The sequence below is a fragment of the Monodon monoceros genome, unplaced genomic scaffold, assembly GCF_005190385.1.
Source record: "Monodon monoceros isolate NGI ecotype Baffin Bay Population unplaced genomic scaffold, NGI_Narwhal_1 Super_Scaffold_6, whole genome shotgun sequence".
NCBI classification, from domain to species: domain Eukaryota; kingdom Metazoa; phylum Chordata; class Mammalia; order Artiodactyla; family Monodontidae; genus Monodon; species Monodon monoceros.
Genome location: NW_021703783.1, coordinates 6,204,207 through 6,229,070, shown reverse-complemented (window position 1 = coordinate 6,229,070; position 24,864 = coordinate 6,204,207). Strand labels below are relative to the sequence as shown.

Sequence of the window (24,864 nt, the reverse complement as noted above, 5' to 3'; positions counted from 1 at the left end):
AAGCTCGATGAGGCAGCTGGTGTTGCTCGGGGAGCTGGACACGTGTGTCACTGTGTGTATCTGTAAGGGCTGTGCCCGGGTGTAGCTCACGCGGGCATGTGCTGGAGGCTGCCGAGTGAGGGGCGCTGGTGAGGACGCTGGGGCTGCTTGCGGGATGCGGGGTACACAGGCTGAAAGAAAGCATCCCACCAATACACACCGCTTCCCCCTCCTGGAGCACAAATTCACACTTGCGTGGGCGACACACACAATTCTCCCGCACACATCACAGTTTTTCACGTGCAGGGCACACACAGCCCCTGCAGTCTCTCCCCTTCAGTGTATCACACACCCGCACACTCAGGGCCCTCTGGGGTGGGGAGGTGGGTAATCGGCCTCCAGAGGATTTTTCCCTCCCCAGGGAAACTTCACCTTCCTGGGGCAAGCCTGGCAACTTCTCCTCTGGGTCTGACCCCACAGATCAGAAGATTCCAGGTCCCCAGAAAAGAGCCATCTCTCTCTCTCTCTCTCTCTCACACACACACACACACACACACACACACACAAATGAAGAAGAGCACTTCCTTAAAGTCAGTCTCTTGGATTTTTCTGTCAGCTCAGGGAGGCAGGGGTGGGGAGTGGGCAGGAATACAAAGCAAGCCATGGGGAGTCCTGGAGACAACCGGGTGTTCTTCCTGGAAGAGGCGGCAAGCTGGAGGGAAAGGAAAAGGGGGAAAGGGTAGGGACTGCGGGACGTGGTGAGAAAGGGAAGGGAGGAGAGAGAGGCAGAGGAGGCTGGGGATCCTGAGAGAAATGGATCAAGAAGAGGAGGAAGGGGTTTCCCTGGTGGTGCAGTGGTTGAGAGTCCACCTGCCATTGCAGGGGATGCGGGTTCGTGCCCCAGTCCGGAAGGATCCCACGTGCCGCGGAGCGGCTGGGCCTGTGAGCCATGGCTGCTGAGCCTGCGCGTCCGGAGCCTGTGCTCCGCAACGGGAGAGGCCACAACAGTGAGAGGCCCGTGTAACACAAAAAAAAAAAAAAAAAAAAGAAGAGGAGGAAGAAGAAAACTTGTAAACCCAATTTTCTTGTCTCCTGAATCATTTGGGGGAGGGATGAAGGGGGGTATGGGGCAGGGAGACTGAGGCCCAGTGGGTATCTCTGAGGCCCAGAGGTACCCTCAGAGGGTTCACTCTCTGGCCAGCTCCCCACCCTGTCCCCCTGGCAAAGTTCACCTTCTAGAAGGTTCTGACAGGGTGAGTGGCGGGTCACTGTGCTCGCAGCCTGTGCCCTGATTAGGAGAACTACAGGTTTTGTCCTCTGGTAATAGGATTCTGCTGTGATGGAGGAGGGATCCTCGGCAGGGAGGCCCTGAACTCTCTGAGGCAACCTCCCTGTGGTGAAGGGAATCCAAGGTAGTACCGGGCATCTATGACCAGCCAACTGCAGAGATCTGTGTGGTATTTGTCCCTGTGTTCAAGAGATAGCAGTGGACCTAGAGGTCAAGAGACCTGGGCTAGCCCACGTACTAGCCGTGTGAACCTAGGCAATCACCTGACCTCTCTGCATTCCATTTCTGGTCTAGAAGCTGGAGATGGTAATCTTGGTCCTGTCACTACCAGTCTTGTAGGATCTTCATGAGGTTCAAATGGACTAAGGATGTGAAACTGACTTGTAGACAGCACCACGCTGCTTGGGTGGTAAGGAACTGTATCTGCGCACGAATGTGCCCAGGGTGCTGGTCTGTGCTCAGGTCAGGATGTAAGTCTGTGGTTCTGCTAACACAGGGTAAGACGCAGGCAGAATGGAGCAGCACAGGCTGGCAGTCAGGAAGGAGCCTTTGGATCTGGATCTGTCCTTGACGGGCTGTGTGACCTTGGGCTAGTCCCTGCCTTCTCTGGTCCCAGGGTCCTCTCCCGAACAGTGACAGCCCTGTGCTTCGTGCTTCAGACACCCAGCCTCACCCTCCAGGGCAGGCAGGGCCGGTCCCACGTGCTCCCCTGAGATGCAAGTGAGCAGTGAGGGAGAGGGTCGAGAAGAAATCATCAAAGAAGGGCTAGGGTTTGAGTGAAAAGGAAATGGGGAAGAGGGGGTGTGAGTGAGCCTCTGAAGAGCGGACCCAAGGCCCACTGGACGGGGAGGGCAGGAGGTGGACAGAGGCGCTATGCCGGCTACATTCATCTGGTCCGCAGGCCCAGGAGACCAACAGGAAATGCAGGGGGAGCCAGCTGGGGAGGCTGCAGATGGGAAGCTCCTCCTGGCTGGGGCCTCAGGTGAGACTACATGTCTTCTGGAGCCGGCTGGAGGGACAAAGAATAAGAGGAGCGCGTCTGTTCCCCCCCAGCTCCTTGCTTTCCAGGCCCTCCCTGGCTCCCAGACCCTGCTTTTCTCTTCCAGCTCAGTGATGGCCACCGGACACATCGCAGGCCCCCTGCCCCTCACCTCGCCGTCCTCCACCTCCCGCCAGCTACCTACCTCCCGGGCCATCCCTGCCTGCTTCTGTCCTCTCCACCACCTCCCTCTAGCCCCCATCTCCTCTTCTCTTCCTCCCCTCCCTTCCCTCTCTTCTCCCCCCTTCCCTCTCTGCCCCCTAGTTACTGCGAGCAGTGGCAGGTCTTCTTCTCACTGAGGAGTCTCTTGATCTGAGATGTCCGCTCTGCCCGGCGCTGTCCAGGGAGAAAGAGAGGAGTCGTGAGGGTCCCAGGCCTCTGAAAGGGAGCTGCCCCTTGGAGGGGGGCGTGGGAGGGGAGAGGCAGTGACTGTGGCTGAGGCCATCTGTCCCAGAATTAACTCTGCGCCTTCCTGTCTCTCCCTCCGCGTGGGATCTGGGACGGGGCCCAGCTGGCAGTGAGGCTGCTGAGCAGTGGGCCGAGGGAGCCAGAGCAGAAGCAGGTCACCGACACAGGGTATCCTTGTTGCCGTACAGGCCTCAGGTGCGCAAGTGCCCTGCGGGGGGACGAGGGCGTCTGGGGAGGCTCACTCACCCTGCGGTGCCAGCATTTAGCAGAGAAGATGCAAAATCCAGCGAGAAGCAGAAGACTGGTGATGCCCCCCAGCACCACAGCCAGAAGCTTCGGCCAGGCGTGGGCGAGCACCGGGGGCAAAACTGCAAGAGAGAGAGCTGTGCTCAGCTCCCTGCCTGCTGCACTCAGGCACAGGGCACGCAGCAGGGGGGCCCGAGGAGGGAGGGCCTCATTGCCCTGCCACACTTGGGTCTGGTCCTTGGGCTGGGAGAGCGGGGCAGGGTGCACGGGGCCCTCAGGGGCCCCCAGGGCTGGAAGGGAAAGGCTGGGGAAGGGGTTTTAAGGTTTAGACACTGCACTGTACCCTGGGGAGCTAGAAGCGGCGGTCCACGCCATGTGCCGTGTGCATGAATGTGTGTATGTGTGTGTCTGTCTCTCTGTCTGGGTTTGAAGAGGAGCCAGGGAGGGGGGCTCTTGGTCAGGTGGACCCCATTCCTGAGCTGTAGACCTTAGGGAGATGGGAACTTGAGGGACTACAAAAGCCCAGGACCACACCCCACTTCACCTCATCACCCCTGCGTCCAGGCACCATACCTATAACCCACCCATCTCAGAGCAACTGGGAGGCTGGGTGGTCTCCACCAGCCTTGGGAGGGTCCCACGGTGGAGGAGGTCGGGGCTCGGGGTTAGGCCACGGAATCTGGACTCTCACTCACTCTTGACCTTGGATTCCAGCAGGACTTTGCCCTTGTCGCTCAGTAGACACTGCCACATCCCTGCTTCAGGGCCCAGCACGGTCACTAGCTTCTGCTGATCTGAGACCCTCATACTCTGGTTCTCCTTCTTCAAGCTCAGTATCAGCCTGGGGGACGTGGGTCCCAGCACCTCACAGGTCAAACTGTTTGGGGACTTAGTCACTGCAGAGGGACAAGAGCCTGAGACTGGGAGCCTGGACCTCTGGGTTCCCAGCACCTCCATGCTCTAAGGCGATTCGTAGGACAATGAAAATGATACTTTACATTGGCATCCCTCTTTTAGCCTCTCAGAGCACATTTTCATGCAGTTATAATGGAGGAAACAGGGTTTTTGAGGTCCAACAGTCTTAGATTTGAACCCCAGCCCCACTGCTTACTATCTGTGAGTCTCTGAACAAGTTACTTACCCACCTGAGCCCCAGACAAAAATTAAATGGAGAAATACATGTAGAGCGCTTGACTGGGGCCTGGCAGGCACAGAGCATCAAATATTAGCCGTTATTATTTGTGAAGTTGTTACGATGATTAAGGAGATAAGGATGGGGAGAACTCAGTGTGGCGCCTGACCTTGTCACCATCACTGTCGTACTGTTATCCTCCTTAGGAGAAAGCCGACCCACAGAGGGGACGGGCTTAGCTGGGGTCACAGAGGGTCGGGCAGAGGCAGAACTAGAGCCTGGTTCTCAGGAAGCACCCCTGGGAATTCTAGTGGAGGCCACCTTAGGCCGGCTCTTGGATGTCAGGGACGGACAGAGGATTGCAACCTCCGTTCCAAACCAGCCCTTGATTGGCTCCATCAGGCAGCCAGGGCCTAGGCATCCCTCTGGGGGCCTGTCCTGCCTTGGAGGGTCCCAGGGCCAGGTCCCTCCAGCCCCACCCCGCCCTCACCTTCTCAGCCTATCTCCTCACCTCTCATCACCACGAGGTTCACTTCCTGATACAACTTCCCCTTGGTGAGATTCAGGGTCAGGTTTCCAGAACCTGCGTACTGAGGCAAAGCCTGGGGCAGAGTCAGGTGGAGGGGGAGCGCCTTACTCATGCGGAGCTTGAGGTCCTTGCGAGCCTTTCCCACAGTCACCTTCCCATTGTTCAATTTGAAGGTGATCCAGGACTCGGGGGAGGAATTCCCCTTTGCCTGCAGCCAACTCAGCTCCCCGCTCAGATTTTCATCTCCGAATGTGAGTGGGAAGGAAAAGTTCATCTGCTCCCCCTCCTTTGCATAGACTGTGCTGGAGACCTCCTGGAAGGCTGGAGGGGGACGGGAGAGAACCCGGGTCCATACGCAGGCACGCGGCGGGTAGGCACGTAGTGGGGGGAGACGGGAGGAGACCAGGTGAGTCCAAACACCCAGGCTGCCATTCAGGTGCTTAAACTCCCGTCTACCTCTCCTCTCCTCTCTCAGCTCTGCATGCCAGGGAGGTCCCACGGCAGCACCCCCTCCCCCTAGAAGCCCTCCTAGAACAGCCCAGCCACAAGGGGCCTCTCCCTCCTCAGGATCCTAGAGCACAGAGGCCATTTGGCCTGCACCACTTGGGTACATAAGTTATCACCCTTCACAAGATAAGAGCAAATACTGGCTGACTACGTGCCAGGTGCTGTTGTAAGTGCATTCCGTACGTTACTTCTGCCCATAACACGACAAGGTAGGCTAGACCATCCCTGTTTTACAGATGCGGAAACCAAGGCACAGAGAGGTTCAGTAACTTGCCCAAGGCCACACGGTTAAGCCAGAGCCAGGATTTCAACCAGAGTCCACACACTTCACCACCGCACACCCTACCGTGTGTCCCGTAAGCACCTGGAGGACAGGATCTGGGGTAGTGCCTGCCTTCTGGGCTCTTTTTTCCCTCCCGAAGCCTAGCTCAGGAGGCATCAAATTTGCAACGTCAAATTTCATCAGGGCTGGCTTGCTGCTGTGAGTGTCCCTGAATTAGTGGCTTTGCCAACTTGGTGGGAGGGGGGAGCTGAGGCAACGGAGAACATAGACGCCCTTGACAGCCCTCCTTTGGGGCTTCCTCCTGGGTCTCTGGGGTCCCTCACGTCCTCACATCCCCTGTCCCTTCCTTCCCCCATGTCCACTACCCTGAGGCGTGGCTGTAAATGAGAAGCTTGAGGAAGAGAGGGCCCAGTATGTCTCCCAGGGCAGACCCAGAACTGGAGCAGCAGCGAGAGCAGAGGGACCGTCTGTCAGGCCAGGGGGCCTGCGGAGGAGGGGAGCGCCTCTTACCCAGCACCAGGATGTGCTTGTTGAACACCAGCGTCTGCTGGGCCTGGGAGACGGTACATGTCCAGGTGCCACTGTCCTGCAGCCCCACCTGGGGCAGTGACAGACTCTTGGCCTCATTCTTCCTTTTATTGCCTGGACCTTTCCATTGCACTGAAGGGTTACTACCAGAGGGGCCTTCCAAGGTCAGGGTCAGGCTCTGTCCCAGCAGCAAGCGGGTGTCCGAGCTGGCAGTCACTGTGGGGGTAGCAGGCCAGTTGTGTCACGCACACGCACCATCTCCAAGGAGAAGGGAAGAAGCCAGGAGACCAAGGGTGTCTCTCCGTTACCCCCATCCCAGCATCTCCCTTCTGCCCATCCCCAGCCCAAGGCAGCGTTTCCCTCTCCCCTCCCCCTCTCCTTGTCTCTCTCAGTCCTCCCTCTGTCTCCTGCCTTTCCATCCCCCTCACCCCCACCCCTAGGTCTCTTCGACTCCCCCTGCCTGACCCAAGGCCTGAGGAGGGGCTGAGGAGATGCGGCGGCCTGTCTGACCGGTCTCTGGACTGTTGAAATGCCACCAGCTCAGGTCCTGGTTTGGGTACAGGGATGGGAGTCAAGGAGGAAGGGAGATTGGCTGGAGGTGTCCTCATCCCAGGCTGCCCCACTCACATCTGAACACCTGCAATTCCACCTCGATCTTCTTGTCCTCCACTTCGCAGATGTAAGTCCCCGAGTCAGGTACTTCAAGATCCTTGATGACCAGAGGAAAGGATCCTTGGTCCCACAGGTTTATTTTTGATTCGACTCGAGAGTGCAGGTTGGAGGCACCTGGGAGTAGAATGCCACCGTATTGAGGAGGTTGGGGTACCCTGGAGGCACGGCACCCCCTGGCGAGGGCGGTGCCCACAACTCTGCTGATCTGAGTTGCCCATTTCCAGCAGAATCTGCCTCGGGTCCTAATCTGAGAACCCCAGACTGGCGAGGAGGTCCCAACACATTCTTTTACCAGGCCAGGACAACATCTCACTAACCCGAAATATAAAATCTTATCCTCATTTAGAGAGCACCAACTCCTACATGCCAAACACTTTACATGCATCGTCTCAAGTAATCTTCACAACAGTTCTGAGAAATAGGTACTGTTTTACTTATCTTGCAAATAAGGAAAGTGAGGCTCAGAGAAATTAAGTAGTTGCCCAAACTCTTGCTAACACATTATCGGCAGAAACATAAACCAGTACAATTTCTTTGGAAGGTAATTTGTTTTGTTTTCGTTTTCGTTTTTAAAATTCTTATTGGAGTATAGTTGATTTTAAATGTGTTAGTTTCTGCAGTACAGCAAAGTGAATCAGTTCTACATATACATACATCCACTCTTTTTAAAATTCTTATTCCATATAGGTCATTATAGAGAATTGAGAAGAGTTCCCTGTGCTATGCAGTAGGTCTTTATTAGTTATCTATTTTATATACAGTAGTGTGTATATGTTAGTCTTAATCTCCCAATTTATCCCTTCCCCTGGAAGGTAATTTGTAATATCTACCAGAATTACAAATGCACATACAGAACTAAATGTTCACCAAGAAAGGAGAGGTTAAATACATTAGAGTTCACCCATTCAGTGGAATGCTATAAGAGAAGAAGGAGAAGGCTCTTTCTATTCTGAGATGGAATAATATCTAAGAAACATCATTAACTGAATAAAGCAAGATATTAAGCAGGCTACCATTGCTTGAAAAGGAGGGGGAAAGTTATTTAACATCTATCTATCTATATCTATCTATCTATCTATCCATCTATCTACCTGTCTCTCTATCTATCTATCCTGCCTGGTATATGAACAAATATTTCTAGAGGTGAACGTAAGGAAATGGTCGCCTTGGTAGTCCCTAGGGAGAGGAAGTGCATCCCCATGAGACAGGTGTGGGAGGGCTTTTCACTTTATGCCCTTTTCTACCTTTTGAATTTATTTTATTTTATTTTATTTTTTTGTGGTACACGGGCCTCTCACTGCTGTGGCCTCTCCCGTTGCGGAGCACAGGCTCCAGACGCGCAGGCTCAGCGGCCATGGCTCACGGGCCCAGCCGCTCCGCGGCGTGTGGGATCCTCCCGGACCGGGAGCACGAACCCGCGTCCCCTGCATCGGCAGGCGGACTCTCAACCACCGCGCCACCAGGGAAGCCCTACCTTTTGAATTTTGACATCAGTAAGTGGTGGAGCCAGGATTAAGATTCAGGCTGTTGGGTACGCTGTGCAATACTGTCTCTGGAAAGTTCTGCAAGCACGGACATGCGGCCTCCTCCAGCCTCCTCATCAGAACTAACAACCAGCACCCAGAGGAAGCTCTTCTCTTTAGCTAACCATTTTCTGGGTGCAGCAGCAGCCCCAGAACTTCATTACAATGAAGGGCTTTAGCAGCTAAATTTGCATAGCAAAGACACAGGCTTTTACTTAGAATGCATATTTGCAGGAATGGGGTGAAGGCGGCTGAGATAAAGCTCCCACCCTCAACCCCCTGGCCCTCTCCCCATTTTGGCCTTGGTGCGGGAGACGTACTGTCAAGTCGGCCGTCATTCTCCCTTCTTGCCTCTTCCAGACCTCACAGCCCCTTCCCGCTGCTCAGGGCCACCCTCTCCAGGAGACCTTTCCAGATAACCTGTAGCCCTGGGCTCACACCCACCCCCGATTTTCCTCCAGCTCTGCCCACCTCCCCTTTCATTTGTCCTGCAGGAGTCCCTACCCTACCTGCTCTCTCCCCTGGATCTGTGTGCTGGTTAGCTCCCCAATTTTTCTGAAATCCTACTACATTCCTTTTACAATCTACCAAACTTCTTGAAGGGGTAGCCTCCTCTGGTTCTGCCCCCGTGTCACTTCTTTCGATTCTCTCCTCCACATCTGAGCACCCTTCCCTTTTCTTCACCTTGGACTCCTATTCTGCTATCTACATTTAGGTGCTACTCCGGACTCTCTCCTGGATCCTCTTCCCCGTTTCTGTAGACATTCTCAATTCCACCGCATCCCCTGTCAGCTCTGCAGATGACCCCCAGCCCCAGCCTCTCGCCTACATCCTGGGCCCACGTTTCCAGTGGCCCAAGGGATGACTTTATCTGGATGTCCTGCCATCACCCAAAACTCAATTGGTTCCAAATGAAATGTAACACCCTTTCCCTAAAATAACTTTTCCTCCTTGCTTCCCTTTTAAAACGTCTTCCGAGCCTCGTCATGACCCCCTTGTCCAGACTGTTCCATACCTTGTAAAAGTGATTCTACTTTGTGAAAGGTCAAAGATTATCAATGCATCTGGGATCAATTCATGGAGGAGACCAGTACTGAACCAAGCCTTAAAAGAAGTACAGGCGGTGAGCTAGAGGAAAGGGTTGCAGCAAGGACATCTAGGAAGGGGGAAAATCTCCAGGAAAGCTGCACAGGCAACCACCTCAAAGCAGTGAGGAAGGGGCTTCCCTGGTGACGCAGTGGTTGGGAGTCCGCCTGCCGATGCAGGGGACGCGGGTTCGTGCCCCGGTCCGGGAAGATCCCACATGGCGCGGAGCGGCTGGGCCGGTGAGCCATGGCCACTGAGCCTGCGTGTCCGGAGCCTGTGCTCCGCAACGGGAGAGGCCACAACAGTGAGAGGCCCGCGTACCGCAAAAAAAAAAAAAAAAAAAAAGCAGTGAGGAAAACACCTGGGTGTGAGGTTTCCGGCTGGGGAGCTACAGCAAGCGATGCTGAGGGGAAGAATGTCAGGCAGAGGCTTCCAGGCTTAGCCTAATGGACTAGGGAGTGACACACGCAAAGCATTGCTTTGGGAGCCGGTACTGCTGCAGGAGGAAGAGAATTGAAGTAGGAGAGACTGGTAGCAGAGAGAATTGCCAGGAAGCTTCCACTGTAATCCAGGGGAGGGGTATGTGGCCTTGGCTAATGAGGGTGGAGTTCCCATGAGAACAAAGAAGATGAAACAGAAAAACACTTCCACGGGAAGGAATGGCCATAAGCAGTGACGGATGGGAAATCAGGGACTGAAGTAGGGGAAAAAAAAAAAATTGGCTCTATGGTTCAGAAACTGGGGGAGTCAGGAGAGTGATGCTGCCGTGGTCAGAGATCAGGAAGCCGGGAAGGGGAGCTGTTCTGAAGGAAATTCAAATCATAGGAGCAGAACAAAAACGTCAACACAAAAGAGGTAAGAATGTTTAGAAGGGAGTACATATGTTTCAATCTCACAGGCGATCATAGAAATGCAAATTAAACCAACAATGCTATATTTTTCAACCATCAAATTAGCCAAAAAAAAAAAGTTTTAAATATTACTATTCAGTGTCAGCAAGGGTGCTGGTGAGATAGGCACACAGTGACATTATTATCTAGACTTATTGTAAATGGCTAGAACCTTTCTAGAAGTGATCTTGCAGTATATACCAACTTTTTTTTTTTTTTTTTTTGCGGTACGCGGGCCTCTCACTGTTGTGGCCTCTCCCATTGCGGAGCACAGGCTCCGGATGCACAGGCTCAGTGGCCATGGCTCACAGGCCCAGCCACTCCGCGGCATGTGGGATCCTCCCAGACCGGGGCACGAACCCGTGTCCCCTGCATCGGCAGGCGGACTCTCAACCACTGCGCCACCAGGGAAGCCCTGTCTTTAGTTTTTAGAAGTTTAATTATGATGTCTTTTTTTAAAATTTATTTTATTTTTTAATTTTATTTTTGGCTGCATTGGGTCTTTGTTGCTGTGTGTGGGCTTTCTCTAGTTGCGGTGACCAGGGCTACTCTTCGTTGCAGTGCGTGGGCTTCTCATTGCGGTGGCTTCTCTTTGTTGCAGAGCATGGGCTCTAGGCACGCGGGCTTCAGTAGTTGTGGCACGCAGGCTCAGTAGTTGTGGCTCACGGGTTCTAGAGCACAGGCTCAGTAGTTGTGGCATACAGGCTTAGTTGCTCCGCGGCACGTGGGATCCTCCTGGACCAGGGCTCGAACCTGTGTCCCCTGCACTGGCAGGAGGATTCTTAACCACTGAGCCACCCGGGAAGCCCTAAGAAGTGTCTTGATGTGGATTTCTTTAGGTTCATCCTGCTTAGGCTTTGCTCAACTTCTTGAATCTATAGGTTAATATCTCTTGCCAAATTTGCAAATTTTTCAGCCACTATTTTTTCCAGTACTTTTTCAGTTCAATTTTCTTTCCCTTCTCCTTCACTCATTGACACAAATATTACATCTTTTGTTAGAGTCCCACAAGTCCCTATGGCTTTGTTCATTTCTTCCACTCTATTTTCTCTCTGTTGTTCAGATTGTGTAATTTCTATTGTTCTATCTTGCAGTTCACTGATTCTTTCCTCTGTCCCCCCCCACCCCAATGTGCTGTTGGGCTCATTCATTGATCCCTTGTATTTTGGTTATATTTTTCCATTCTAAAATTTCCATTTGGTTCTTTTTATGTTACCCTTTTTTTTTTTTTTTTTTTGGCCAGGCTGTGCAGCTTGTGGAATTTTAGTTCCCCAACTAGGGATCAAACCTGGGCCCCAGCAGTGAAAGCACCAAGTTCTAACCACTGGACCACCAGGAAATTTCCAACATCCTCTGTTTCTTTGCTGAAGCTTTCTGGTTTTCATTTGTTTCAAGCATGTTTGTAATTGTTTGCTGAGGAACTTTTTATCATGGCTGCTTTAAAGTATTTGTCAGATAATTCTAACCTCTCTTTCATCTCAGTGTGGGCATCTGTTGGTTCTTTTTTTCATCCAGTTTGAGATGTTTCTGGTTCTTAGTATCAAGAGTGATTTTCACTTGGAACCTGGACATCTGAGTGTTATGTTATGAGATTCTGGATCTTATTTAAACCTTCTTTTTTAACTGGCTTTCTTTTATACCGTTCTTATTACTGCCAGGTAGAGGAAGAAATCTAGGTTCTCCTCTCACTCTCCACTGTGCTAGAGGGGGATGCTCCTCATAACTGGTCAGGGGTGGAAGTTCCAATTCCCCACGTGGGGAAGTTCCAGTTCCCCATGTGGTCTCCATAGATCCTGGTTACTACAGGGTGATGGTAAAGGTCTTGACTCTCCACTAGACCTCTTCTGACACCACCCCAGCAGGGTGGGGTGCCTCCTGACTGCTGGGTGGGGTGGAAGTCCAGGATCTTCCTGTGATGTCCACTGACTTTACAGGGGGTGGAGGAGCCTTCTCACTGGCTGGTGGGGATGCACAGCCCCATTCTCTACTTTGCATTCTCTGATCCCATCTCAGTGGAGGTGTTGGGTGCCTATACAGCCTGGGTGGGGGTGTGTGGAAGTTTAAGCTCCCATTCAGCCTTTGTTGGCATGGGAGGGTGTGGGGTCACAATTTTCCTCTGGTGTTTGGCTGAAGTAGAGCAGTCGTTATATTGAAGTTTTTTGTCTTGCTGGGTTGCTCCTTTCCTGGTCCTTTGACTAAAGAGAGCAGGCTTCTGTGAGGCTTATTTTCGTCTGTGCCCATCAGAGCTTCCAGGTTGCCGGCTTCTTCAGCTCCAAGACTGGGGTATTCGAGGCAAAAAGAAAACTCGCCAACCTGTTGTTCTTCAGGCCCTGAGGTCCCTACCAGTCTGCTCTCTTCTCAACACCTTTCAGAATCTTCTTATGTTAGTTCTATATGCAATGTCTAGGTTTTCATTTGTATTTCGTGAGAGGAAGAGTGAAAAGTATGTTACTATGGACTGAATTGTGTTCCCCCAAAATTCATATGTAGAAGCCCTAACACTCAATGTGATGATATTTGGAGATAGGGAGGTAATTAGATTTATATGAGGCCATGAGGGTGGGGCCTTCCTGGAGGGATTAGTGCCCTCATAAGAAGAGACCCCAGAGAGCCCTCTCTCTCTCTGCCATGTGAGGGCACAGCAAATAGGTGGCTGTCTGCAAGCCAGGAAGAGAGCGCTCTTAAGAACCCGACCATGGGGCTTCCCTGGTGGCGCAGTGGTTAAAAATCTGCCTGCCGATGCAGGGGACACGGGTTTGAGCCCTAGTCCAGGAAGATCCCACATGCGGCACAGCAACTAAGCCCGTGTGGCACAACTACTAAGCCTGCACTCTAGAACCCGTGAGCCACAACTACTGAAGCCTGCACTCTAGAGCCCATGCTCCGCAACAAGAGAAGCTACTGCAATGAGAAGCCTGCACACCACAATGAAGCATAGCCCCCACTCGCTGCAACTAGAGAAAGTCTGCACGTAGCAATGAAGACCCAATGCAGCTAAAAATGATAAATAAATAAATAAATAAATAAATAAATAAAAGAACCCAACCGTGCTGGCACCCTGATCTCAGGACATCCAGCCTCCAGAACTGTGAGAATATGTGTTTCTCTTGTTTGAGTCACCCAGACCATGGTATTTTGTTATGGCAGCCCAAGCAGACTAATATGTATGTCTACTCAATTTTCCAGAAAGCCCTTGTTTTTTATTATCTGCATAGTTTCCCACAGTTGCACCATAGTTTAACCCTTTCATCATTGATGGGTTTTCAGTTTGAATTCTGTGCTTTCATATTATAAGCAATGCTTATAACAACATCCTTGCACAGGTTTCATGCAATATTCCTAATTTTATTTCTGTCAAATAGATTTTCCAGGGAATTCCCTGGCGGTCCAGTGGATAGGACTCCGCGCTTTCACTGCCAAGGGTGGGGATTCAAACCCTGGTTGGGGAACTAAGATCCCGCAAGCCGCGTGGCATGGCCAAATAAATAAATAAAATAAAACTATTTAAAAAATAGATTTTCCAGAATAGCTATTACTAGGTAAAAAGATTTTAGAACTTTGTATTTAGTAAACATTGACAGATTACTTTTAAAAATTAGCCTAATAATTGATTGTCCCATCATGATATAATGTTCTGAGGGAGTAGGATAAAAAGTATGTATAGTATGATATCATCTATGTAAATAATATATATTTTCCACACTAAACAAAGATCAGAAGGAAGTAAATGAAAATGTTAACAACAGATATCTCTGAGTGGTAGAATTATGTGTGCATTTGATTTTCTTCCTTATTCTTTTCTGCATTTGCCAAATATTCTATAATGAGCATGTAATACTTTAAAAATCTGGAGAAAAAAACAGTTAACATCAATAAAATTTACATAAAGGAAGTAACATATTGAAAAGTGCACATTGATATACAGTTGCATCTTACTATAGCAGATGCCATTTCAGCAAAATTTGTATAATAAAAAGATATCTAAAGAGCAAGCTGACCTGGCCCACAGATTTCACTTCTAGGAATTCATCCTACAGAGACATTTGTACATGTTTCCAAAGATACCAGGTTTGACTCACTGAAGAATTCTTTTTTGTGAGAGCAATAAAATGAAAATAGCCTAAGTGTCGAACAATATGGGAATAGTCAAATAAATCATGGTGTAATTATACAAAAGAACTATGCAGTCACAGAAAAGAAATGAGGTAGAAATATATAGAGAGGGACAGATATATGCAGATATAGATAGATGCACACACATATTGAATACAGAACAATCTTCAAAATACCTGCATAAGTTTAAGAAAAAAAAATAACCCAAGGTTAGAACCAGGTGCATTGTTATGGTGTGCTCATTGCCTGAATGTCTCTTTTGTTCTTTACTATATTATATCACCAGCACCTAGAACATTATCTAATTAATTAACATATAGCCTCTCTCTCTCTCTCTCTCTCTCTCTCTCTCTCTCTCTCTCCCTTTCTCTCTCCATATATATATATACATATAATATACACCCATATATGATAAATTGATTTTATGTAAGAAGAGAGGGGAACCTATATATATATGCTTCTACATGCATAGTTCCTCTCTTTTTTTTTTTTTTTTTTTTTTGCGGTACGCGGGCCTCTCACTGTTGTGGCCTCTCCCGTTGCGGAGCACAGGCTCCGGACGCGCAGGCTCAGCGGCCATGGCTCACGGGCCCAGCCGCTCCGCGGCATGTGGGATCTTCCCGGACCCGGGCATGAACCCGTGTCCCCTGCATCGGCAGGCGGACTCTCAACCACTGCGCCACCAGGGAAGCCCCCATTCTATTGCTTTTAATGAAAGTAAACCAAGTATGGTCATGGATCTGTAGCAACAATATTCGTGAAATCATGGGTTTTATATGATAATTATTTTTCTAATATCCATTAATATAATGAAATTATAATAGACATTCCCCAGCCCACCAGCAGCTGGCAGAGGGAGGCTCTGGACTTGGAGAGTCCCTGAGACCCTCAGCTGGAACTTCCAGGATCCCAGAGTTTACTAGGAGCTGGGCTCTGACACCAGGGGTGTTCAATCCCTGGGGCTTTCCTCTCTGAACGGGGAGTGGGGCCAGCCTACCTTTGTGCCAGAAGTAGCCATGACGCCCCAGAATCTTGGTCTGGTAAGAATTTTTCCAGCTGAAGAACAGGCTCTTATTCTGGGAAGCTTTGCAGGGCAGCTCTGCGAGTTCTCCTGCCTTACCCAGCACCACTTTCTTCCCCTGAGTGCCGGCTGGGAGCATCACTAGGTGGAAAAACAGGGGGTCAGGCTTCGAGGGTGTGGCTGCTCTGCCTCCGCCTTATCCCCCCCGCACACTGCATTTCCCAATCAGCCCCTCCTCCCAGGCCACCTGCACCCAGACTCCAAGTCTGAGCACTCACCCAGTTGCAGCACCAGGAACAGGTGCCTAAGAGAGGTTCTGGGGTCCATTGTGGCTTTGCTGAGGCAGGCAGGGACCTGGGCCTTCCCCCAAAGGAAAGGCAGGGCCTGGGGAGACACCAGTCATCAGTCAGCAGGCGTTCACCTGGTCTGGGACCCCTTCAGGACCTGGACAGCCAGGCCAGGACCTAGACGTGCAGATCTCTAAACAAGACACCCACTGGACGTGCCACACATGCTGTACCCAGACCGGGGGTGGGTTCTCTGCCAGGTGGGACCAGAAACGGATTCTCGGAGCAGGTGGTAAATTGGGACTAGGACCAGGGAGCCAAGCCAGGTCATGAAGGTCCTTGAGTGCCATACTGGGAGGCTGGGACTCGACCCTGGGCACTAGGGAGATTTACTTAGAGAAGGACAGGAGTAGATTTACAAGATAGATGCCTTCAGCTGTTGAGCAAACAATGAGCTGGAGGAGGTCAAACACTGGAGGCAGGATTTCAAGAATCCTGGTGAGAAAACTCCAAACTACAACTAGAACTACCATATGACCCAGCAATCCCACTCCTGGGCATGTACCCTGAGAAAACCGTAAATCAAACAGACACATGCACCCCAGTGTTCACTGTAGCTCTATTTACAATAGCCCGGAGATGGAAGCAACCTAAGTGTCCATCATCGGATGAATGGATAAAGAAGATGTGGCACATATACACAATGGAATATTACTCAGCCATAAAAAGAAACGAAATTGAGCTATTTGTAATGAGGTGGATGGACCTAGAGTCTGTCATACAGAGTGAAGTAAGTCAGAAAGAGAAAGACAAATACCGTATGCTAACATATATATATGGAATTTAAGAAAAAAAAATGTCATGAAGAACCTAGGGGTAAGACAAGAGTAAAGACACAGACCTACTAGACAATGGACTTGAGGCTATGGGGAGGGGGAAGGGTAAGCTGTGACAAAGCGAGAGAGAGGCATGGACATATATACACTACCAAACGTAAGGTAGATAGCTAGTGGGAAGCAGCCGCATAGCACAGGGAGATCAGCTCGGTGCTTTGTGACCACCTAGAAGGGTGGGATAGGGAGGGTGGGAGGGAGGGAGATGCAAGAGGGAAGAGATGCGGGAACATATGTATATGTATAACAGATCCACTTTGTTATAAAGCAGAAACTAACACATCATCGTAAAGCATCATTTAACTCCAATAAAGATGTTAAAAAAAAAAAAAAGAATCCTGATGAGACAAGATGAGGCCTGAACTCAGAGAGACGGACTTGAGGGAGGAGCTCTGAATTAAAACTCCCAGGACTGGGACTCCCCTGGTGGTCCAGTGGGTAAGACTCCACGCTCCCAATGCAGGGGGCCCAGGTTTGATCCCTGGTCTGGGAACTAGATCCTGCATGCATGCCACAACTAAGAAGTCTGCATGCCGCAACTAAAGATCCACATGCCACAACTAAGACCAGGCACAGCCAAAATAAATAAATAAATAAATATTTAAAAAATAAAATAAAACTGCCAGGACTTGGGGCCTGATTCAGTGTGAGTGATGCGGCCAGAGAAAGAGCAGAGGGCGATTCCCTGCTCACTGTCAGACCGACCCTATGAGGCCTCTGAGTGGGACAAGGAGAAAGATGATGTTTCAGAGTTTCTGTGGGCTTGGAAGACAGACAAGGCTGTGGAGGAGGGGGTCGCAGAAAGGCTCTGAACAGGCCTAAAGGAATGGGCGGCACTGGGTTGGAGCAGTGATTCTCAGCGTGTGGTCAGAGGTCATCAGCAACGGCTGATACCTGAGAACATGTGAGAAAGGCAAACTCTCGGGTCCACCCCAGAACTGCTGAATCAGAAGCTGGGGGTGTGTCCAGCCGCCTGTGTTTTCACAAACCTCTGGGCGACTGTTGGACGCTCAAGTCTGAAAGCCCTGAGCTAGCTGGAAAAGAAAGGGGAGGGGCATCCCACTGCCACGTGCAAGGTCAGGGGGCTGTGGAGGGAAGTAGTGGGGGTGACATGGGAGGGGGCGTGGAACCTGACCTTGAATCTTCAGAGGCAGGCTAGAGGGTGAGGGCTCGGTTCTGCAGGCCACTGGGAGTCGCTGCTGTTTTTCTGAGCAGAGATGTGAGTGGTCTTTGTAGAGCTTTAGGAGGCTTGATGTGGTAACGGGACAAGACAGATGACATGGAGGAAGTAGAGACTAAAGGAAGGCCACCAGACAGTGCCTCGAAGGCAGGCAGGGGCAGGCTCGAGTGCCTTCGAGCCGGGTAGAGGAGGGTTGGACTGGGAGTTTGGGATTAGCATATGCAAACTATTATATACAGAATGGAAAAACAACAAGGTCCTATTGTGTAACACAGGGAACTATATTCAAGATCCTGTAATTAACCATAATGGAAAAGAATATGAAAAAGAATGTATATGTATATATATACACGTACCTGACTCACTTTGCTGTGCAGTAGACGCTAACACAACGTTGTAAATCAACTGTCCTGCAGTTTAAAGAAGTGTCTTTGAACTCCAGGCCCAGGCTGTAAGCGGGCCTCAGAGCATAGACGGCCTTGGGGGCAGTGTCGGCGTGCACCTGGCCCAGAGTTTGTGCATCCAGACCTACTTTTCTCTCCCGCTCTGCCTGGTCTTTCTCTCCCCCGAGACCACCTTTGCAATGATCTGCCCCTCTGAACTCCCACAGCCTCCCACTCTGAACTTGACACCCCCTTGGGCACATCCCACCTTCTACCTTCGGGTACAATGACTTGGGTTCCCCCCTCTCCTCCACCACCCTGATCTCCTCTGGGTTAGAGGTGATGGTCCAGCCAGCAATGCTACCACTGGCACCAGCTGGAGCACAGAGGAAGGTCTCGGGTTGTGTTTGGGTAACTTAAACCAAATTGAATTGAACAGAAGAGGGGAAATCACTGATTACTTTTTTCTGTACTCAACATGTTAATTCTGTTACTAAAATGGGTCATTGAAGGGTCTGTACCCACCCAAGCCTGGCCTGGACGAAGCCCAATCATAGCGACCACGCTGCCTTTCTTGTGCGCATCCCCCCAGGCATGCTCCTTCCTCTCTGCCCTGCTTTCCACAAGGAGGCTGACTGCTACACACCCTACACAGCGCGTCACCCCGGCTCCCTCATGCTCCAACTCCTGGTGGGGGTTGGCCACTGGGAAGCACCCACAAGAGATGGGAGGGCCGGGGAGAGAGGCTGGGGTATTTGATCCTTACTCTCTCCCGGCTCTGGGCATATTTTCTGGCAATGGCTGTATTCCCTCTCTCCCTGCTCCCTCCCCTGGCAACTGCAGCTCCTGTCAGATGGCCCCCTAACCACAGCTCAAACCCTCACTGGGTTCTAGAAACAACAGGTTGGCCCTTCAAGACTTTGCCTCTTCCTACTGGTATCTGGTTCCTCAACATGCTGGTTGGGCCCCTGTCCACACCTCTTTCTGCAGATGGTCTTGAACCATCTGAGACGCATTCTGTTTCCTGTTGGGCACTGATCCATGATTAGGACGTAGCACTCAGATGGGTGCTGAGGGCTTGGTCCTCCTCGTGAGGTTTGGGGGGCAGGGGGAAAGCCCCCTCCTGTTGCTCCATCTGCCTGAAAGAGGAACTATCCCAGGCCTAACTCATGGTGGGAACTGGATAGAATTCTTTTAAACCAGGGAAATAGGAAGAGAAGAGGTCATGAAGAAGGTTTCCAGGAAAGGAAGAGGGAGGCTAGTCACGGGCGAAGTTGTTTTGCAAGTTGGCCCAGGCCGTGGAGGCACAGAGGGGAAGGCTGGGGTCCCACTGAGATCTGAGAGCGGGTCCCACTGCCGCCACCCCAGACTCACCGTGTCCTTGGTGAGCGGAGAGTGAAGGAGTCTGCATGTGGGATAGCCCTTCCCTGGGGTCCAAAGTCAGCCTAGACGCCTGAGCAAGGTTGGGGACATTCTTGCCTCTCCCCAAGTGGTGGTCATTCTTTCTTCCCCACTCGGTGATCCTGGGGTCTGCGCAAGGGCCACCTCTCGCCACCAGCTCCCTGCGCTGCCCCAAACCACCGCAGGCCTCAGCTTGATGGGGGAGGTTCTGGGTTTCCAGCCGCTGTTTGCTTTGGTGTCTGGGGCCTCCGCTGCTGCCTCAGAGAGCTGGCCTTTGATTTCCACATCCTCAGCCTCCCCAGAGGCGCTCTGCCCCGGTACAGTAGCATCCTGTACACCACAGCCCCTGAGAGCGGCTGGGAGGGCCCGCTGGTCCCCGAGGCCCTGGCTCCTCTCTCCCCCCGTTTCTCTGCTCACATCTGTGCATTCCTGCACCTATGCTTCCCCACACTGATGCCCCCACCTTCAACTCCCTGCATCCATGTCCCCCTTCCTCTGTGCCTCAGACACCAGGAGGTGAGTCTGGCTCTCCTGGGCTCACCTTAAGAGCCCCTTGCCTCTTCTCCTTTAGCATCCCTCCTCTCTCCAGCTGCCACTACTCTCTAGGCCCTTCTGGCCTGGAAACCGGCATCCAGACCTCTGGCAGGGATGCGGGCTTCCACAAGCCTCTATGTGAAGGGAGCCTGCAGAACACAGCCTGGAGCCCAGGGGCGGATGCCAGGGAGATGGCTGCAGGCTGGACAAAGGGAAAAGGACAAGGACTTCCCTGGCGGTCCAGTGGGTAAGACTCCGCATTCCCAATGCAGGGGGCCTGGGTTCGATCCCTGGTCAGGGAACTAGATCCCACGCGCATGCCACAACGAAGATCCAGTGCAGCCAAAATAAATTAATTAATTAAATTAATAAATATTTTTTTAAAAAGAGAGAAGGGAAAGGACAGATTCAGAGAAACACACAGAAGCCCCAAGGGAGGATGACGGGAGGATGGGTAGGAAAGAGGGCGGCAGGGAGAGACCCAGAGCAGCTGCACTTCACACAGTCCACGATCACACACAAAGCCCAGGGGCGTACAAACAAGGTAGGGGCAGAGGTTAAGCGAAGGAAATTCTGAGAGGCCAGGCCCACGCCCGGAGCAGGACACCCAAAGAGAGGCGAGGAGAGGCCAGAGTGGCGAGGCCCCGCACACCTTTGGCGCCCGGAGCCTCGCCGCCCCGGGCTGCGCTGAGGAGCGAGGCTGGGGGGGAGGAGGCGGGCGCATCCCCACCGCAGCACCGGTCTGTGGTCCCACAGGCGCTTTCATCTCCTCCCCACGGCCCCCATCAGCCTCCTCCAGCCCTGCCGCGGGATGCGGCCTCCACCGCACGTGCCCGGGTGCTACTGCTCCCCGGCTTCACAGGAACTAACTTCCTAGAGACATGGTCCCTCTAAGGGACCCTTGTGGTTCCCTGGCTGCAACCTCCGCCATCCTCTCCTTTGCCTCTGACGCCCACGTGGGGAGAGCGGAGCCCCCCTCCTACCACAATCCCCCGAAAGGTGCAGAACAGTCCTCAGCCTCAGAGCCCACAAACCCAGGCCCCCGCCTGCTCCTACCTGACACCCACCCTCATCAGAGGTGGTTCATTCAACCAGCGCTCACTGAGGGTCTACAGTGCGCCGGGCCCTTGGTCTCCAACTGCGTGGCGGACATCGCCGTGGCCAGGATCAGGGCCTGAGGGCTGAGGGGCTTCTGCCCCAAACCGGTCGGTAGGGGGAGTTTTTATCCCAGGGGGGCCTCTTCTACCTAAGGGGCCCCACGCTGAAAGAGGGAAACAGCCCGGGGTTCTCTCTGACCTGGTCCTCTGGGAACCCTTTCATCTGAGGTGAGGAGGGCGGCCATTTTGTTCGAGCCCAGAGCCTACACAGCGCAAGAAATTGTTTGTCAGAACATGAGGTGCGTGACCTCCCCCATCAGGTTCTACCCTCAGCCTCGCAGCCCGAAAAAGTCACGCCACAAGAGCAGGACGTTCAGGAAGAGCTCTCCCACCCAGAGTGAAATCTTTGAATTAGCGAGAATGGGGCCTTTCTATTTTGAGGGATCTGACCGTGGGGAGGGAGGCCCTTCGCCCAGAATCCAGCCAGGAAGGGAGGACAGAGGACACCCAGGGAACAGGGCTGGAGGCCAGGGAGGCCTCAGGAAAGAGGAAAGGACCCAGGGCATGGAAGTGGAAGGCTGGGGTCCTCAGGGCATCCCACTTGAGGGGTATCACCTCCTGCGTGCCCCCCCCCACACACACACACACGCCCACCAAGCCCAGGGAGGGTCTGCAAATCTTTTTCTAATCCCCACTAGCCTCCTTTTGCAGAGCAGCTGAGACACCTAAAACCAATTCCTTAGAACCAATTTTTCTAACGATGTCGTGGCCTAAAAATACGTGTCTGTCACTCTTACAGCGTGCCATACCGAAGAGCTCGGTTTCAACCCTTTCTGGGAATGTTACCTTTCAACTGCTTCATTAATCATTTTGAAGCTAATTAAAGTGGAAGTGCCTTTAGACATATTGTTCAAAAATCCTAAAAATGTACAAAAAGTCAACAAAATAGAAACCCATAAACGGGGAGTCGATGGCGGCTACATCAATCACACAGCTTACGAAATGCTGCAAGTATGAGTTCTGGTGTGCGTTTTTGGTGATTGGGTCATTGGGAAAATTAATTTTGGGGGAGAGTTGTCTCTAGACCAGATTCTACTTCTCTTTCTCTTTTTCTTGCTTTTGTTTTGTTTTCTCTTTTCCTTTCTTTTTTCTAGGCCTCCTCCCTCCTTAATATTTGTTGATTATTTTTGTGTCTTTCCCATCCCTCCTTCCCTCTTGTCTTCTTTTCCCCTCTCCCTGTCTTCATCTCCTCCACTCCCCATGACTAGTGGCTCTTTCTCAGCCCGGGGCACCCATTCCTTCTCTGCTCTCGGAGTCACCCTTCCAAGTCAACACCCTTCCGCTCCGGGAACCGAGCTGTGCGCCGTGGGACTGCGGAGAGAAGTGTGGCGTAATCCCCAGCCTCTGCAAGCTCCCATTTCCAAGGGGAGATCAATGCTCATGAAATGCAAGAGAAGGTGGTCAGAGCTGTGGGCAGAGACCTGGAAATCCAACACATCTTCTGTGACATTCCTCTCCCCTTCCCCGACCCTCGGGAGGAACAAAGCCCTGTCTGTTCCTCTTACCTCTGGGCCTGGATCTGTCTTCGCCTCTGCTTCTTGCACAGGTGTGTCTATGTGAGCGTTGGGAGCGAGAGCCCACGGGGGAGAGCGCCTGTTACTTCTGCAGAGATGTGCTCAAACGGAAAGACAGGAAGCCTGGTAGTGAGGCTCCTCCACGCCCCAGGCCTGGGCCAGCCCCCAGCGTCACCACCTGGGGCTGGGGTCCCCACCCCCTGCTTCTTGGGGAAGTTGTCAAAATGAAAATGGCAAAGTCAAGGGAAAAACGTCTGTAGAACCCAGCCAGAGCCCAGAGCGTCACTGCGCTTCTCATTGAGTAGCGAGAAAAAGGGTCACTGTGCTTTTCGTTGGGTGGCAAGAAAAAGATTGTATCAGTGATGCTACAATCTGGCCTGGGCTTCAGGGAAAGCAGACGTGGGAGGCGGGGAGATAGAGGGTCTACGATAGCCGTTGTGGTCAGCCCCACACAGCCCCTGGCTCCAGGGCCCTGAGGACATTTGTTCAGGGGGGCTTCTGGGGCTCCCTCCCCATTATAGTTGGGCCCATGTAGCAGAAAGGGCCTGGGCTGAGGCATTTCAGACACCCAGAGTGACCATGGACCAGGCTCCTTTCCTCTGGGCCTTCGTCTCTGGCCAACCCTCAAATGTTTCTCTCTGGTCCAGATCTCTCATGAGCACCAAATGGGGGTATCCGTCTGCCCATTGGGTTTCTCCGTTTGCATGCTCATCAGACATAGCAAACTCAATGCATCCCAAACCAAATTCATCCCCTGAATACTACTACCCTCCAAGCCTACTTCTTTTTTTTTTTTTTTTTTGCGGTACGCGGGCCTCTCACTGTTGTGGCCTCTCCCGTTGCGGAGCACAGGCTCCGGACGCGCAGGCTCAGCGGCCATGGCTCACGGGCCCAGCCACTCCATGGCATGTGGGATCTTCCCGGACCGAGGCATGAACCCGTGTCCCCTGCATCGGCAGGCGGACTCTCAACCACTGCGCCACCAGGGAAGCCCCCAAACCTACTTCTTCTTCAAGTTTCCCACTCAGTGAGGGCTCCACCATCCACCAAGCTGCTCAAGCCCAAGGAACTGGGTGTAATCTCTGACTCCTTCCTCACCCACCCCCTCCCATGTATTTATTTACCAATTCCCCTGGACGTTACCTTCTAAGCAGCTCTGAAGTCTGTCCAAGTCACTCTGCCCACCACCACCACTCCAATCCACAGTGCCATGATCATCCTTCACCTGGACCACAGCTCCTGCCTCCTCATTGGCCTCCTGGCCTCTCCATTCTACCTTCCTCCAGGCCATCCTCTGCACAGCAGCCTGAGTGGTCCTTCCAATATGCGCGTGTCATCACGGCATTCCCTTACTATGAACAAAAGTGGCTAGTTCAGCTTGCAAGTGCAGCTATTAATACAAGTGTTTCTATTGATACAACCATTGTGCTTTATTTGCAGCCAAAGCACTTCCTGCTACTTCTCATTTCATAACACAGTGTACCCAAGGGTTGACAGTTAATACAATTAATATTTATTTACTGCTTCATCAAGTGCATTCTAAAGTGAAACTGGCATTCATTTTTTCTTCTTTTTTTACTGCAAGTGCCTGGCGGTGGAGAGCACGATGACCATAGCATGGTTTGACACCATGACCTTGATTTGTGCTAAGGCAGCAGTCTAACCCAGATTTTGCAACATAACTGTAATGTCAACATAGTGACAAAGGTAAATAATGTCCTATTATTTTTATGAAAATGGTTTGACCTGGCAACCCCCCCTCCCCAAAAGGGTCTCAGGGACCCCCATGGGCCACACGTTGAGAATCACCAAACTGGAAAACTTGTATCCACTCTTCAGATCTTAGCTCTCTCTCTGCACAGACCTTCAGTTGTCCCCCAAATCTGTTTTCTCCTTCTTCCTTGGTAATAGAACCCTCGATTTTTAGCTGAGCTCATTGTTGCCCAGATTTCAGTTATATTTCCCAGCCTCCCTTGCAGCTGGGTATGGCTAAATGACTCGAGTTTGGTTAATGGAAATAAGAGCAAGTGTTAGGTGCAACCTCTAAGGCTGTCCTTCAAGGGAGAGGGTGTGTCCTCCTTCAGGCAGGAATGCAAACATCCTTCCTGTGTACCGCCCGCCTGCTTTTCTCATTTACATGACTGAGCAGGCTCCTGTAGGCATTTAAGATTATAACCCCTGACCTGGCCCAGTTCTCTCCATTCATTGGTATATTCAACAAGTGTGCAGTGTTTAACAGCCCAAGGCACTCTGCTGGGGCCCGGGGGTGTG

At 51.9% G+C, this 24,864-nt stretch overlaps 1 protein-coding gene across 4 annotated transcripts; it reads right to left on the bottom strand.

Annotated features, from left to right (window-relative positions):
- Positions 1-505: 505 nt before the first annotated feature.
- CD4 (CD4 molecule) lies at positions 506-23,898 on the bottom strand. 4 transcript variants are annotated; one of them, XM_029205925.1, is made up of 10 exons: positions 22,585-22,689; positions 15,523-15,628; positions 15,221-15,385; positions 6,567-6,725; positions 5,922-6,155; positions 4,604-4,942; positions 3,656-3,856; positions 2,961-3,082; positions 2,575-2,642; positions 506-2,276 (listed from the first exon to the last, which is right to left on the bottom strand). In XM_029205925.1, the coding sequence occupies exons 2-10, from the start codon at positions 15,569-15,571 to the stop codon at positions 2,246-2,248; spliced, it is 1,368 nt and encodes a 455-aa protein (XP_029061758.1). In that variant the 5' UTR covers positions 15,572-15,628; positions 22,585-22,689; the 3' UTR covers positions 506-2,245. The 4 variants fall into 4 exon arrangements, with proteins under 4 accessions (XP_029061758.1, XP_029061756.1, XP_029061755.1 ...); XM_029205923.1 differs by lacking the exons at positions 506-2,276; positions 2,575-2,642 and adding an exon at positions 23,737-23,898 and having other exon boundaries at positions 2,654-3,082; positions 22,585-22,681; XM_029205922.1 differs by lacking the exons at positions 506-2,276; positions 2,575-2,642 and having other exon boundaries at positions 2,654-3,082.
- Positions 23,899-24,864: the final 966 nt, after the last annotated feature.